The sequence below is a fragment of the Enhydra lutris genome, unplaced genomic scaffold (assembly GCF_002288905.1).
Source record: "Enhydra lutris kenyoni isolate GAN:26980312 unplaced genomic scaffold, ASM228890v2 scaffoldscaffold20, whole genome shotgun sequence".
In the NCBI taxonomy this organism is placed as follows: Eukaryota; Metazoa; Chordata; class Mammalia; order Carnivora; family Mustelidae; genus Enhydra; species Enhydra lutris.
Window position 1 is genome coordinate 30,790,138 of NW_019154104.1, and position 15,400 is coordinate 30,805,537.

Below are 15,400 nucleotides of genomic sequence, written 5' to 3' on the forward strand. Positions count from 1 at the left end.
AGGCTGCGCGGCGGCGTCGCCGGGGGCCCGCACGCGCGCATGCGCAACGTCGTGACGCCGCGGCAGCGAGCGGGCGCTAGTGGCTGAGGCGGCGGGCAGCGGGCGGGGCGGGCCGGCGGGTGGCGGCCTTTAGGGCGGAGCCGGCGCCCGCTCCCTTCAGTCGGCCGCGGTTAGCGGACGGTCGATTTCGGGCGCCCGTTTCTCTCTTTCGTCCGCTCGGCGCTCGCTCTCGTGCGGAGCCGCGGCCGCCTGCCCAGCGCTCTCTGCGGGTCCCGAGCGCGGCGCCATGTCGGAGCCCGGCGGCGGCGGCGGCGAGGACGGCTCGGCCGGCCTGGAGGTGTCGGCCGTCCAGAACGTGGCCGACGTGTCGGTACTGCAGAAGCACCTGCGCAAGCTGGTGCCGCTGCTGCTGGAGGATGGCGGCGAGGCGCCGGCTGCGCTCGAGGCGGCGCTGGAGGAGAAGAGCGCCCTGGAGCAGATGCGCAAGTTCCTGTCGGACCCCCAGGTCCACACGGTCCTGGTGGAGCGCTCCACGCTCAAAGGTGCGGGGCCGGGGCCGGGCGGCCGGGGTCGGGGGATTGGGGGAACGGGACGCCGGGACGCCGGGACGGGAGCGGCCTCCGGGCTGCAGACGCTCTGCGGGATGGGTCCCCGCGGCCGCCGGCGAGGCCGGCGCCACACCCCCTGCCAGGCGGGAGTCCCGGGGGTGCCCCCTTCCGGGTCGCGGGGAACGAAGAGCGGGTGCCCCTGTTTTGCCGTCACGCAAAACAATGGGATCGCTTTGTCTGCTTGGGCCTCAAGATGGCCGAGTTGGGTGGAGACAGCGTCTCCTGGGCTGAGCGCGGGCGGAGGCCGCATGCCGGCCTCCAGTGTCACATGAGCTTTTCGGTTTCGATTTGTGGCCAGGCCGGGCCGTCCTCGCGAGGGATGTGTCAGGGGCAGACCCGCGGAGCCGTGCGCAGCCTGGATGTGGGGGTCGGAGCTGACGGGAGCCCTGGCCGGCTCCTGAGCGTCCTGGCCCTGCCCTGTGCGGACCCGGATGCGGAGGCCCAGGGAGGGACAGGGCCGATCAGGACCGCGAGCAGAGCATCCCGGTTCCAGGTGGATGTGCGCTCTCAGGTCTGCCTCTCGGTCCTCACGGCGTCCTTGCTGTCTGGGTGTATCTCTCAGTCTGTCGCAGACAGGCTAAGCTGAGATGACTCGCCCAAAGTTACCAGCTAATTCTGCTCCCTGGACTGGATTCAGCATGTCCGTGTCCAGTACACTGATGGGTTTCGCTAACCATACCTTTACATTTGTGTAATGCGTAGATGATCCTAATAGTGACCCTGTGATATTTGAATTTAGTTTATACGGCTTTTATTGTTTTTATCATTACTATTATTATTTAGATTTTATTTATGCACAAGCAGAGGGAGCAGCCGGCAGAAGGAGAAGCAGATTCCCCGCTGAGGAGGGACCCCAATGCGGAGCTCGATCCCAGGACCCTGGGATCATGACCTGAACAGAAGGCAGACACTTAGCCGACTGAGCCACCCAGACACCCCTAGTTGACAGATATTTTAAAGAGGGAGACTCTGGTTAGGCACCTGCATGGGGAGGGGGGCTAAAGGTTTGCACATTCCAGCAGTCTCCTCTAATAGTGATCTTCCCAAAGCAAGGCTAGATCCGTCTTGAGAATTGAGCTTGTCTTCAGGGAGAGTTCCTGGACTCCGTAGTACCACTTGGTAGTTGATGATGAGTGTATTTGACAGCGCAGAATGGGTGTGGCACTGGCCCCAGAATCAGGGGTGATGTTCAAGTAAATTTTACCCTTAGAACTAAGGGATTGGCCATTGTCTGAAGATGTTTGCCGTTGAGCTTCTGATAATCTCAAAACAAAACAGAACTGTAAAGTTCTGCCAATAAGGGGATTTATACTGTCTTACCCCCCCCACACACACACACTTAATTTCTTTCTGATAGTTTGTTTCTTTTAAAGGCTATTTCAGGAGATGCTTCATTGTAACCTCTTGTTTCTTTGAGAGGGTGAGAAGGTCAGAGTGTCTGAAAGACTCACATGGAATGTTAAAAGCAGATGAGCCATTCAGACCTATTTACATTAATAATGTTGTTTAGGGTTTTCGATTATGCTTGGGGTCATGTTTTCCAGCATGGAAACCACTAGTGTTAAAAAAAATTTTTTTTTTTAACCCACCTACTCTTTCAGAAAGAGTATGTATTTAGTCGTGACAGAAAATTTAAAGTATGTAGATAAAGGAAAAATCACTTGGAATCCTTTGACCCAGATATAACCAGTGTCAGCATTTTGGAATCTTTCTGGTTATTTTTCAATGAATATGCATTGTTTTATTAAAATACATCTTAATTTTTATGAAGTTGCTGTATTTTTAGTAGTTTGACCTTGGCTAATTCTTGATCATGCTTTCATTGCACAGTTTATATGTTAAAATCAGTGATTTCTACCGTGGGACTCAATTTCTTTTTATGGAAGAAATTGTAAGTTTTGTTTTTGCTTCTGGACTGCTCATCAGTAATGGGCGTTTCTCAAACATTAGAACTGAACTTTGCTAAAATTATTGGGGGGAAGCCCTGTTTCTGTAGTATGCTTTTCAGTGCAAATCATGTTTTCTTGATGGTACATTTTCTTATTTCAGCAAAGCAAATGTCCAGCCATCCATATCTTGGCTCCATAGTGACTTGCACTTTTGAACATTGAATAAGGAATGAGAGTGTCGAAAATTGAAATCCTACCTCATTCCTGTATTTATAAAAATAAAAAGAAGTATTTTTAGTAACTCAACCTGTCTGTAATTTATTTTTCACCTGAAAACTTTAAGGAAAGACTGTATGGTTGCATCAGTCTTATTAGCATCCTGAATAAACTAGCATGATTTAGACAGAAGTACAGACCCAGGTCACTTGACGGGAGGGCTTTCCTCCGGGTAGTTTTTGAGTTAGCATTGGCTTTTGCACATTTAATCAAATGTGAGCAGCCAGTAGCTAGTTACAGTAAAAATGTTTGCTTTATAATGTGGAAAACAAATCTAAATTGTTTAAACTGAGTAAAGACTGTCAAGAATGAAGTCATAAGGGGCACCTGGGTGGCTCAGTGGGTTAAAGCCTCTGCCTTTGGCTCAGGTCATGATCCCAGGGTCCTGGGATCGAGCCCCTGCATCAGGCTCTCTGCTCAGCAGGGAGCCTGCTTATCCCCCTCCCCTCTCTCTGCCTGCCCGTCTGCCTACTTGTGATCTCTGTCTGTCAAATAAATAAAAATAAAAATATTAAGAAAAAAAAAAAGAATGAAGTCATAAGGGGCACCTGGGTGGCTCAGTCGTTAAGCATCTGCCTTCGGCTCAGGTCATGATCCTGGGGTCCTGGGATGGAGCCCCATGTCAAATAAACAAAATCTTTTTTAAAAAATAATGAAGTCATAATTAGTGAACAGAGGAAATTGCTTTTATTTTATCCTCCCTATCCTTTTTATGGAAAGAATTTTCGGAACACTTGTCATTGAACATAAAGCATTTTTACATGAAGCTATATATATATATTTTTTTAACCACTCCAGCTAACTGTAAACTTTTCTGTTGAAGTACAGTATTTCTTTTTTTTTTTTTTTAAGATTTCATTTATTTATCTGACAGACAGAGATTACAAGTAGGCAGAGAGGCAGGCAGAGAGAGAGGAGGAAGCAGGCTCCCTGCTGAGCAGAGAGCCTGATGTGGGGCTCGATCCCAGGACTCTGAGATCATGACCTGAGCCGAAGGCAGAGGCTTTAACCCACTGAGCCACCCAGGCACCTGAAGTACAGTAAGTATTTCTTAAAGTGTAGAATAAAGATTGCGAATTTAAGTTTATTTTGATACTAAAGGATTGGAGAGTAGGTGGGAAGGGGAGTGTTAAATGATAGCTCCTCTGGGGCGCCTGGGTGGCTCAGTGGATTGAGCCTCTGCCTTCAGCTCAGGTCATGGTCCCAGGGTCCTGGGATCAAGCCCCGCATCGGGGTCTCTGCTCAGCTGGGAGCCTGCTTCCCCCCACTTCCTCTGCCTGCCTCTCTGCCTACTTGTGATCTCTCTGTCAGATAAATGAATTAAAAAAAAAAAAATGATAGCTCCTCTGGTTTGAAAAGGCAAAATCTTTTTCCTGTAATTCCTGGCCTGTAGAAAATTGTTTTTTCATGGTGTACTTCTAAAATTACAACCAGATAGACGCTCATTACTTAATACGCACCTTAAAATTTTAATGACATTCTGTAGCAGTTTTTAGCTGGCGCGCATTTTCGGTTGGGTGGTAAAGGTAGGAGCAGGTAAGAGATGCTGCACTTGCGGCTGGTGAAACTGGAGGTTCCAGGAGGCTCCAGCTGGTTGTGGGCTTTTGTTTTTGTTTACATTTGGGTGTCTTAGGCTTGGTGCTTTGTCCTTAAGACTGAAAATAACGGCTGCCTTTAGTCAATATTTATCCTAAGCTTGGATTCTAGTTTTTCCTAACAGACATAATTCAGGGGGTTTTACCTCCTCTTCAGTAGTGCAGAGATGGCTAGGGACTAGAATGTGAAAGAAAGGTAAAACTTTTTACAGTCCTCAACTTCTTAGAGATCCAGCAGTGTGGAAGATTTAATGAGGAATATTTTTGTGGATTTTAAAAATTATTTTTCTGAGGACTTGCTTTCCCTAAAGGATGAAGAAATGATGACTAAAAAGTATGCATTTCTGGCCTTTGCTTTGTCCTCCAAAATGGTTAGTGAAATGGTTAGCAAGTTCGCAGGAAGATTTTTCTGTGACACCACACTGCCTTGAAGCCCTAGGCCAGGAGTCCCTGAGCCTGGGTTCCTACTGTCCTGTGCTGTCACACCGCAGGCGGGGGGCCCTGTACCCTTCATAGGACAAGCCAATCTGTAGCTCACTAGGTTTGAATGTGTAGAGTAGCATAACAAATGGCATTTATGGGCAGGAAAGGGAAAACCGTCATCATTTCTTTTAGAAAAGTAAAGTTGGAAGGAAACTGTTTGCCAGTGTTGTAGCGCATTATGTGGTCTTTAACCCTCCGATCCCCTTGCTAACGGTGCTATGAATGGAAGTCTTCAGGTTGAAGAGAAAACTCAGACTTTCTCATCATGCCCTGAGCCTCGTGCCAGAGCAGGGAGTGGTTGTGGCAAAGAAGTCACAGCCCCTCAGAGGGAGGACGAAGGAGTGATGGGTGTCCAGGTGACAGGAAAAAGCACCAGATGCAGGAAAGGGGGAAGCTAACGCAAACGTGTGAGAGAAAAGGGAGAGAACATTTATGATAGCGATCAACGAAAATAATGTGGTATTCGTAGGTTTTGGATTTTAAGAGGAAAAGAAGATGAAAGGTAAGGAGAACCAGGAACGTGTAACGAGGAATATGGTAGTTTGTGTGGGCCAAAGAGAGCGGCTGGCTGCCTTTGCTGGGTGAAGACACTTGCCTCAAGGCTGGGAGAAAGGAGGGGGCAGGTTGAGGGAATGACCAAGGACGGGGAGCTGGGCTCCTCTTCCCTTGTGCGCTCAGTACATTTTGTGAAACCTGCCCTGTCTGCCTCGGGGAGGAAGTCCAGTCTCCAGGTAACTGAATGCACATCTTTTTATGTTTCACTAAGACGTAATGCTCGCCTAATTCACAGTGTAATGATGCAAATCGCTCTTAGTTTGAAATACATTCATTAAACTGACCATTCAGTAGAAATTTACACAGATTCATGCTAACTGACATTGTGAACATCTCTAGAAATACAGCTCTCAGAAGTTAACTGAAGAAATGTCCACAGGTCACTAAATGTGTATTAGTGTGGCTCCCAGCAAAGGACCTGGCGAGGCAGCTCCGCGCTTTGCGTCCCAGTACTTTGATTGCCGGCATGCACTCACAGACAGGACTCTACTGGGCCGTTAGGGATCTATCGACCAGTAACATTAGCAGCGGTAGCGAACAGATTCAGACTTTACTGAAAGCAGGATTGCCTGATGAAATATGCAGATTGTGTTAGCTATAAGCTTCTAAATATAGCAGGATTAGCAGCTTCTTTGTTACTAAGAATTAACTATCATGTGTCTTTCCCCTTCTGAACAGTTAAAAAATGTTTGTGCAGAAGTAGAATGTTACACTATTATTATTTGGAAGATGTAATAATTTATAGGGAGGCAAAAAGGTTAAATTATTTGATGGCAGTTTATAAAACAATGAGGTTTTTTCCTACTAGGAATCAGACATACTCGATCTCTTTTTATGGAAAATAAGCATTAAAAAACTAATGCAGAATATATTCTGTGACTTTCATAAATTATTATCATCAAAAGAAATTAGGGTCTTAACCAAGCAGTAGAGGATCCCTGTTGGATATCCTTGTCTGAGGATTGTGTTTGGGTGTGCCCTCCCGAGCTCGGGCAGAGTGCTGCTGCATTGCAGTATTCCCCTCGCGGAGCTGGGAGCTGGGCGCTGGGCGTTCCCAGCCTGCGAATGGAGCAGAGGTGACTCATCTCCTGGCCCGCCGCCCAGTTCCTTTAACCCTGTTTGCATTAGAAAGTGGGCTGCAGGGCTAGATGCTGCATCCAGTTGGCATGTTTTCTGTGTGGTTTTATTGATTTAGACGGTGGATTTTGTCTCGGAGGAAGAAATGATTCAAAGTTACGTCGTTAATTTCCTTTAATGATTATAAAATGTTACTTTGCTGGATACTGTTTGGATGCTATTTTGATGACATATATTTTATATAATTCGTAGAATAGGGTGTGGAAAATTGAGAGAGAAAGTATTTCATAATCCTACCACCCTGACAACTGTTTTAGTTTGGGAGTGTTTATGCTCCGTTCATGTGCTTGCATTTTAGAGATTGCAGTCATCATGTGTGGTTGGCTACAGGCAGTGTGATCTGTCTTATGGTATATCCATATTTTGGTAGTTAGAAAACCCGATTGGTTTGTTTAGTTGTTTTTTGTTTGTTTGTTTTTTGTAGTTAGTCATTTTTTTTTTTTTAAAGATTTTATTTATTTATTTGACAGAGAGATCAGCAGGCAGAGAGGCAGGCAGAGAGAGAGGAGGAAGCAGGCTCCCCTAGAGAGCAGAGAGCCCGATGCGGGGCTCGATCCCAGGACTCTGAGATCATGACCTGAGCCGAAGGCAGCGGCTTAACCCACTGAGCCACCCAGGTGCCCCTGTAGTTAGTCATTTTTTAAGAACAGCTAAGAAGTACCTGGCATACTAGAATAGTTGGCCACCTCCTCTACTTCCTAAAATTATACTAGAAACAGTATTTTGGAAGAGTTATTGTCTTTTTCTTTTTTAAGATTTTATTTATTTGACAGAGATCACAAGTAGGCAGAGAGGCAGGCAGAGAGAGAGGAGGAAGCAGGCTCCCTGCTGAGCAGAGAGCCCGATGCGATGTGGGGCTCAATCCCAGGACCCTGAGACTATCATCTGAGCCAAAGGCCAGAGGCTTAACCCGCTGAGCCACCCAGGTGCCCTGGAAGAGTTATTGTCTTAAAAGATATACTAATAATTTTTTATCTTTTATTTTATTTTATTTTTTTTTAAGATTTTATTTATTTATTTGAGAGAGAGACAGTGGGAGAGAGCATGAGCGAGGAGAAGGTCAGAGGGAGAAGCAGACTCCCCATGGAGCTGGGAGCCTGATGCGGGACTCGATCCCGGGACTCCGGGATCATGACCTGAGCCAAAGGCAGTCGTCCAACCAACTGAGCCACCCAGGCGTCCCTAATTTTTTATCTTTTAGTGTAAACTTTGTCTCATCTTAAAGCTAATGAAGTGAACAGCTTTTGCTCAGACTCTGTATACCCAGATTTTCATATTTGTTTGTACTTCAAGAAACTTTATAGACCACTTAATTTAATATCCTGCCCCCTCCTCTGCTGCCCATTGTATTCACTTTTTACTTTTTTAATGTTAATCCTAGTATAATTAACATACACTGTTACGACTAGTTTCAGGTATGCAGTATAGTGAGTCGTCACTTCTGTGCATTGCTCAGTGTTTATGGTGAGTGCATTCTTAACCTTTCACCTATTTCACCACCACCCCCGCTCCACTCTGCTGCCCATTTTCCAGAGGAAGAAAAATGACTTTCCTAAGATCACTAAGTCTGCTGCCTTTGCTCTTACATCATAACGTAAAAGTGAAGGTGAAGCACACGTATCGTGTTGATCCTCGGGTAGAAATTTTTGCCAAGGCAGATGATTGCATAGCAGTGTCATTGCAGAGACGGTTCAGCCGGGGCATCAGTGCTAGAGCTGGAGGTTCGGATTACTTCCCATTCTGACAGATTTTAATTTTTCAGTTATGGTTTTTAATTATTTAGAAATTATGTTCAGGGGCATATAGGCGGCTCCGTCAGTTAAGTGTCTGACTGTTGATCTCAGCTCAGGTCTTGATCTCAGGGTCATGATTTCAAGCCCTGCATTGGGTTCCATGCTTAGCCTGGAGCCTACTTTAAAAAAGAAGAAAGAAAGAAAGAAATTTTGTTCACATGCATCTTGAGCTATCTTACTATTGAATTCCAGTAAGCCCTTTTTTTTTTCCCTAAGATTTTATTTGACAGAGAGAGACACAGTGAGAGAGGGGACACAAGCAGGGGGAGTGGGAGAGGGAGAAGCAGGCTTCCTGCTAAACAGGGAGCCCGATGTGGGGCTCGGGGCTCGATCCCAGGATCCTGGGATCATGACCTGAGCTGAAGGCAGATGCTTAACGACTGAGCCACCCAGGCGCCCCCTTACTTAAAAAGTAAGCTTTTTAAAATGACTAGTGTGCATGCTGTTCCCTGCGTGGATCCCACCGTGGTCCCTGCCCTGCAGGAGCTCACGTTCGGGGAGGAAGATGCATTCACAAATCGACCCCAGAGCAGGTCCTGAAGCCTGAAGAGTGGTGTGGCAGCGGGGGGAAGGCTCGTTGACTGCCTCCCCGTGGCCCTGGGGACGTCCGTGGATGATGATTTTCTTGATGGTTGTTTGCACTTTGTGGGGTGCTTGGCGAGGGCCGGGGTGGGCGCTGTGCTGGGGAGGACCCTGGGTTTGGAATCACAGACTTCTGAATTCTCACTTTGTCCTTTTCCAGACACGTGTTTGGGGGCAGTTTACTTACATTTCTTACTTGGAAAACATGGGTAGAAAGAGTCATGCCAACTCCCACAGTGCTGTCATGAGCGTTACATGTGTGATAGACCTAAAGTACTTAGTAAATAAAGTGCCTGTCCCCAGTGAGCGTTGAGCAAACACCTGACCAGCATACCCGGAGTGGAAGTGGAAAGTGCCTTCTGTGTTGGGAGCACAAGGGATGAGACTGCCCCGAGCGCGTGGTGAGCAATGGCACAGGGAACACCACCTCGCACTCCATGGGGCCAGCCCCTGCTCGGGTGCTTCCAACACCCCCCTCCCCTGGCAGGCCAGTGGCTCTCGACTTACAGGAAAAGGAATGGAGGTGCAGAGAAGTTAACTCCCTTGCCCAGGATCACACAGCAAAGTGCCTGGGCCAGGAGTCAGGGGGAAAAGTGGGTAGGAAGGGAAAAATAGGTAGAGCCGAGTCATATGGGGGTTTAAATGTTGGGGGTAGGGTGAGGAGTTGATACTGACATAAATTTGATATCATATTTATTACAATTTGTAGAGGATGTTGGTGATGAAGGAGAAGAGGAAAAAGAATTCATTTCCTATAATATCAACATAGATATTCATTATGGAGTTAAGTCCAATAGGTGAGTAGTGTGAATATACCGTTACCTTGGATTGTAAGTTTGTAAGAATTGAATGTAGATCTTAATTGACTCAGATGAAGACATTAAGAAAACACTCAAGATTTCTGCTGTTTAAATTCATGTATTGAATCACCTTTGATTTTCATGTGCTGAAATTCAGAGGATTTCCAAGTCAATATAAATTCTAAAATATTTTTATTTTAATTGCTATGTCATGGCATCCATTTTAGGTTTGAGCCAAAATGTACTTAACATGTGTAATAATAATTCTCAGATTATATCTGAATTTTCTTTTTTGTAAGTAACTAGTAAAAACCTAGTAAAGGTTGTTAGGTAGAGGTCTCATTCTTTTTAGTATAAATCCCTAAAGAAAGCTTTACTGGTTCAGATGCAGTATGTCACTCAAGTCTTTAATGCATGACCAGATTTCTCCCACCTTCTAGAAAACTGGTGTCAATTTACATTCCAGTAGACAGATCCAAATTTAAATATGTAAATGTTTAATTGTACTGCATCAGCTTTTTAAAATGTTTTATTTTTAATAATTTCAAGTCTACTAAAAAGTTGCATGAATTCTCTACAGTTGATATCAGCTGTCTGTTGTTAACAAAGCCACATTTGCATCATCACTCTTTTTCTTGAACCATTTGAGAGTTGGTTATAGGCAACCTGCCCCATTACCCCTACATACTTCAGTGTATTTCCTAAGAACAAGGACACTTCTATTCATAGCCTTGATACAATTTTTAAGTTCAGGAAATACTGGTATCGTACTAGGCACCGTGTGCACACGCATACTGTTTCAGTAATGTCCCTGACAGTAATTCTCCCTTGACCCAGAATCTCATTCTGTGTCTTTCATGATACTGACATTTTTGAGAAGTGCAGACCAGGGATGATTAGATTGTTTCTGCATTTTTGGCAGGGATGCTGTTACGACTTTTTCCTTCTCAGTGTGTCACGTCAGGAGGTTTCAATGACTTTTTAGAATAAAAAAGTATTATGTGTAAAGTACTGGCCTGGAAATGGAAAATTTAAATACTAATTTTTTTAAACTATTCATTTAACCACGTTTGAGCACCTGTTATGTGTAAGATGCAGAGAAATAAAACGTGGTTCCCAAGAAGCTTGTGGTCTTTGGAGAGAAAGCTCAGCAGATACACAACTGACTGTACCACTTGGTGGAATCTTAGGGGCGCAGAATGGCATGATGCACAGAGATTGGAGAGAGTGGTCAGGGGAGGCCGCATGGAGGAGGTTATGCCAGAATTGGGTTTTGAAGGTTATTTGAAATTTCAGCAGATGAATGTAGATTTCTTAAACAAAGACACAGTGGCATGTCACGTTTAGAGAATGGGATATCATTTTAAGTTTTGTCTTGGGTGAGGAAGAGGGTGCATAGCAGGACGTAAAACTGGAAGAGTTTATTTAGGCCAGGCTGTGGGGGGCCTGGAGTGCCCTCTTGCCACTTTAACCTGTGGGTGACTGTTGTTTATTAAAGCCTATATGTCACTTAGTGCCATAAAGAAATGGTACAAACTAGCATACGATCAGATTTAAGTATATAATGCCTTGTAACTTGCAGTTATTAGGGAGGTTCATTTGAGTGAGGCCGAGATTATGAACTCAACCTATATATTAGACGAATTAACTTTGCCTGGTTTCGTGGTCACACGCCAAAACCTTAACCTTGATTCAGTTGCTCTCACCTGAGTGAAGAAAGATAAGCAGTGCATTTCCCTATTAGAAAAGCAACTCTTAAACATGTTCTTGATATGACTTTTAAAGTATGACACGCAAATGAATTTTTAATTCGTGTGCAACACACAGAGGGAGACAGTTAATAAAACTGATTAGGAATGAGGCTCTTTGTCCTAATTTCTTCTTTTGCTTTCTTCTAGCTTGGCATTCATTAAACGTACTCCAGTAATCGATGCAGACAAACCGGTGTCTTCTCAGCTCCGAGTCCTCACGCTCAGTGAAGACTCGCCATACGAAACCTTGCATTCGTTCATCAGCAATGCGGTGGCTCCTTTCTTTAAGTCCTATATCAGAGAGTCTGGCAAGGCAGACAGGTAAACACCATTTTTCCTTTGTCGGTTTGAAGACACCATGGAAGATAATGTGAAATTTGGGAATTGGGAGGGCAAAGCTTGTGAACCAAGAGGATATAAATCTGTTGCATTAATAAGATGTATATTACTAACGTTTGACAGACGTAGAATAAGAGGATCTTTTGGAGACCAGCAGCACACTAAAGTTTGAAGTGTTTGTTAACGTTTTTAGGGATGGTGATAAAATGGCTCCTTCTGTTGAAAAAAAGATCGCAGAACTTGAAATGGGGCTCCTTCACTTGCAGCAGAATATTGAAATTCCAGAGATCAGCCTTCCAATTCATCCCATTATTACAAATGTTGCAAAACAGTGTTATGAACGTGGAGAAAAGCCAAAAGTTACAGACTTTGGAGATAAAGTTGAAGACCCAACTTTTCTCAATCAGTTACAATCGGGAGTTAACCGCTGGATCCGAGAAATTCAAAAAGTAAGAGCGTGGTATTGAGTGTGTTATATAAGGTACTTTGCTCTTTACTGTCTCTAGAAAACCGGTTTGAGTTTTTATCAATGAGGGGAAGAGTCCGGTGATGTTAGCAGTGCTCTCAGTAGTGCTCTCCGTGGTCCCGGGACAGCATGCAGATGTTTAAATATTAACCCTGAGAGAGTGTTGATCCCAGCTGTCTCATACCTCTGCTTTCACTTATTCAACCACTTACAATTGACAGGGAAAGAAATCTACTTGAAATATAAAGATTACATTGTAATGCATGTGTCTAGTTAATGATACTTTTCTACCTTTATTTAAATAGTGAATGCTCTTGAATATTATCTATCCTTAAAGGTGACCAAACTTGATCGAGACCCTGCCTCAGGAACAGCCTTGCAGGAAATTAGCTTTTGGTTAAACTTGGAACGTGCGTTGTACCGCATACAGGAGAAACGAGAGAGCCCAGAAGTTCTCCTTACTCTGGATATCTTGAAACACGGCAAGCGTTTCCATGCCACTGTCAGTTTTGACACAGACACAGGTAAAAACTGGAAGTAGTAATTGATTAGTAAATTACAGATCTGGCTTTCGTGAGCTCTTATGGACAATGTCAGTGAAAGTCAACAGATGGACCATCAGATGACTTTCCCACATACCTTTCTTCTCCTTCCGGAGTTTTGAGAACATAAGCCTATTTCTAGGTCCGAGTAGCGAGCCCCGGGAGTGTCCGTCCTGTTTCTCAGTTCCTTGGCTCCTCGAGTAGATCATACTTCTTAATCAGAAGGCAAGTGTACTTTTGACAGTCCAGACAGGAAGACCGTTGACATTAAGCAGAAGTTATTTGCCCACAGGACTGTAGAAGGAGAGCTTCTTCTTTCTCTTCCTCTTGCACCTGCCCCCTTTTCCCCATTCTCTGCCTTCCTCCCTGTGCTGAAAGTGGTCAAGATAGATTCAGTTTTCTGTATGCACAGCAGTGTGAGCGATGTTGTATTAGCACACACTGGGCACTCCAGGGTTTGGATGACCAGGCATGGTTAGGCATTTCTCTACAGCTCTGCCCACCAGAGCATGTTAGAGCATGGAACCAGGGCTGCAGTACTCGTCATGTTCTTTTCCTACCCCTCCAAAAAAGGCGTGCCTAAATGTCAGTGGAGGTGCCGGGTAGGAATCCTCTAGTTGTGTGGATCACGTGATCTGTTACCTGGGCATTCACTAATGCTGGAAGGTATGCCTTGAAATTTTGTTTCTAAATACCTCTGAAACTTCTATTTCTTTCCTAATACCCTTTCTTTCTTTCTTTTAATCTTCTGCTGGAGGAGTGAGAAGGTAGACAAGACCCAGGTGCTTCTGGGATTCTCTGTCCATAACACACTCCACTCACACAAGCCACGGGTGTACCACATACATTTTAGTGTTCCTAAGGATGATAATGTTGTAGTTTTTCTAAACTTAATGTTACTTATAGAACATTTAGATGATAGAGAAAGCAGTGAAATCCTTGGGGCCATCACCCACAGCCTTTAGAGTATGTGTGAGTTGACTGATACTCTAAAAAAGCAACAAGACCGTCCGTTAATTAACAGAGGATCATCCCGTTCATGACATGTTCCTTTTTGTCAAATATCGTAGATAGTTTCTGTGTCACTGACTCTTCTGCAACAACAGAGTGTTCCGTGGTGAGGCTGTGTTTCAGTTTACTGACCCAGGGTTAGGCCGCAAGCAGTATCCTCTTCGTTGTATTCCGCTTTCCTAATGAAGGTGCGTTAGACCTGTAGCATTATACCTGTGTTACCTCATATGAAAACCATTAACCGTTTCTCTGTTAACCTAGGTCTAAAACAGGCTTTGGAAACAGTGAATGACTACAATCCTCTGATGAAAGATTTTCCTCTGAATGATTTGCTGTCTGCCACTGAGCTGGACAAAATAAGGCAGGCACTCGTTGCGATCTTCACCCATTTGAGAAAGATCCGAAACACAAAATATCCCATTCAGAGGGCTCTGCGTTTGGTGGAGGCAATTTCAAGAGACTTGAGTTCTCAGTTACTCAAAGTACTGGGCACCAGAAAACTGATGCATGTCGCTTATGAAGAATTTGAAAAAGTAGGTTTTAATATATCAGAAAACCCACCTCAGGGCACGGAGATGAAAACATGCTGTAATAATAAGCTTCCTTTTGTAAATTATGTCCTAGGTCATGGTCGCATGCTTTGAAGTCTTTCAGACTTGGGATGATGAATATGAGAAGCTTCAGGTGTTACTGAGAGACATTGTCAAAAGAAAAAGGGAAGAAAATCTGAAGATGGTTTGGCGAATCAACCCTGCCCACAGGAAGCTCCAGGCCCGCCTTGACCAGATGAGAAAGTTCCGGCGCCAGCACGAGCAGCTGAGAGCTGTCATCGTCAGGGTCCTGAGGCCGCAGGTGCGCCCCGTCTGTAAAGTGCGCTCATGGGTTGTTTTATAACCTGCCTTCTTTTTCTTAGGATGCACACTTCTGTTCTGCACCAGATGCCCCTCAAGTTCTGTTCGCACCCTTTCACTGTCCTCGACAGTATAGTGACTCTGTATTTTCACAGCAAATCTTCTCCGTCCATTCTTCCCTCCTCCAAAAATGCATGGAACCTAGAGCCAGACTCCCTGGGTTTTAAGTTAAGATAAATTCCACTGTTTAGTGAGCTGTGTGACTTGGACGTGTTTCTTAACCTTTTTCCCAGATGCCTCATTCATAATCGCATGTGTGAGATTTATATAAAAGAATTAAATGACTCCTTTTCTTTGTACATGCTTTTTTTCCTTCTTAATTCACCTTTTGTCTTCATCAGTGATTTTCTTCCTTTAAAAAATCCAGTCCAGGGGCGCCTGGGTGGCTCAGTGGGTTAAGCTTCTGCCTTCGGCTCAGGTCACGATCTCAGGGTCCTGGGATCGAGCCCCGCATCGGGCTCTCTGCTCGGCGGGGAGCCTGCTTCCGCCTCCCTCTCTGCCTTCTGCTTTGCCTACTTGTGATCTCTGCCTGTCAAATAAATAAATAAAATCTTTAAAATAAAATAAAATAAATATATATTTTTTTAAACGTACAATTATAATGTGATGAGGAAGTATTTATTGGTGACAAGGCTGTGGAACCTCCAACTCTGGGTGACTGT

General features: G+C 44.8%; 1 protein-coding gene across 1 annotated transcript in view; it reads left to right on the forward strand.

Annotated features, from left to right (window-relative positions):
• Positions 1-200: 200 nt before the first annotated feature.
• Positions 201-15,400, forward strand: part of LOC111148600 (dynein cytoplasmic 1 heavy chain 1) — a 67,992-nt gene continuing 52,792 nt past the window's right edge. The window contains exons 1-7 of the mRNA XM_022505303.1: positions 201-542; positions 9,628-9,715; positions 11,617-11,790; positions 12,002-12,257; positions 12,612-12,798; positions 14,089-14,360; positions 14,452-14,679. Of these exons, the coding sequence (XP_022361011.1) occupies positions 287-542; positions 9,628-9,715; positions 11,617-11,790; positions 12,002-12,257; positions 12,612-12,798; positions 14,089-14,360; positions 14,452-14,679 (1,461 nt within the window). The 5' untranslated portion in view covers positions 201-286. The remainder of the gene's footprint in view (positions 543-9,627; positions 9,716-11,616; positions 11,791-12,001; positions 12,258-12,611; positions 12,799-14,088; positions 14,361-14,451; positions 14,680-15,400) is intronic.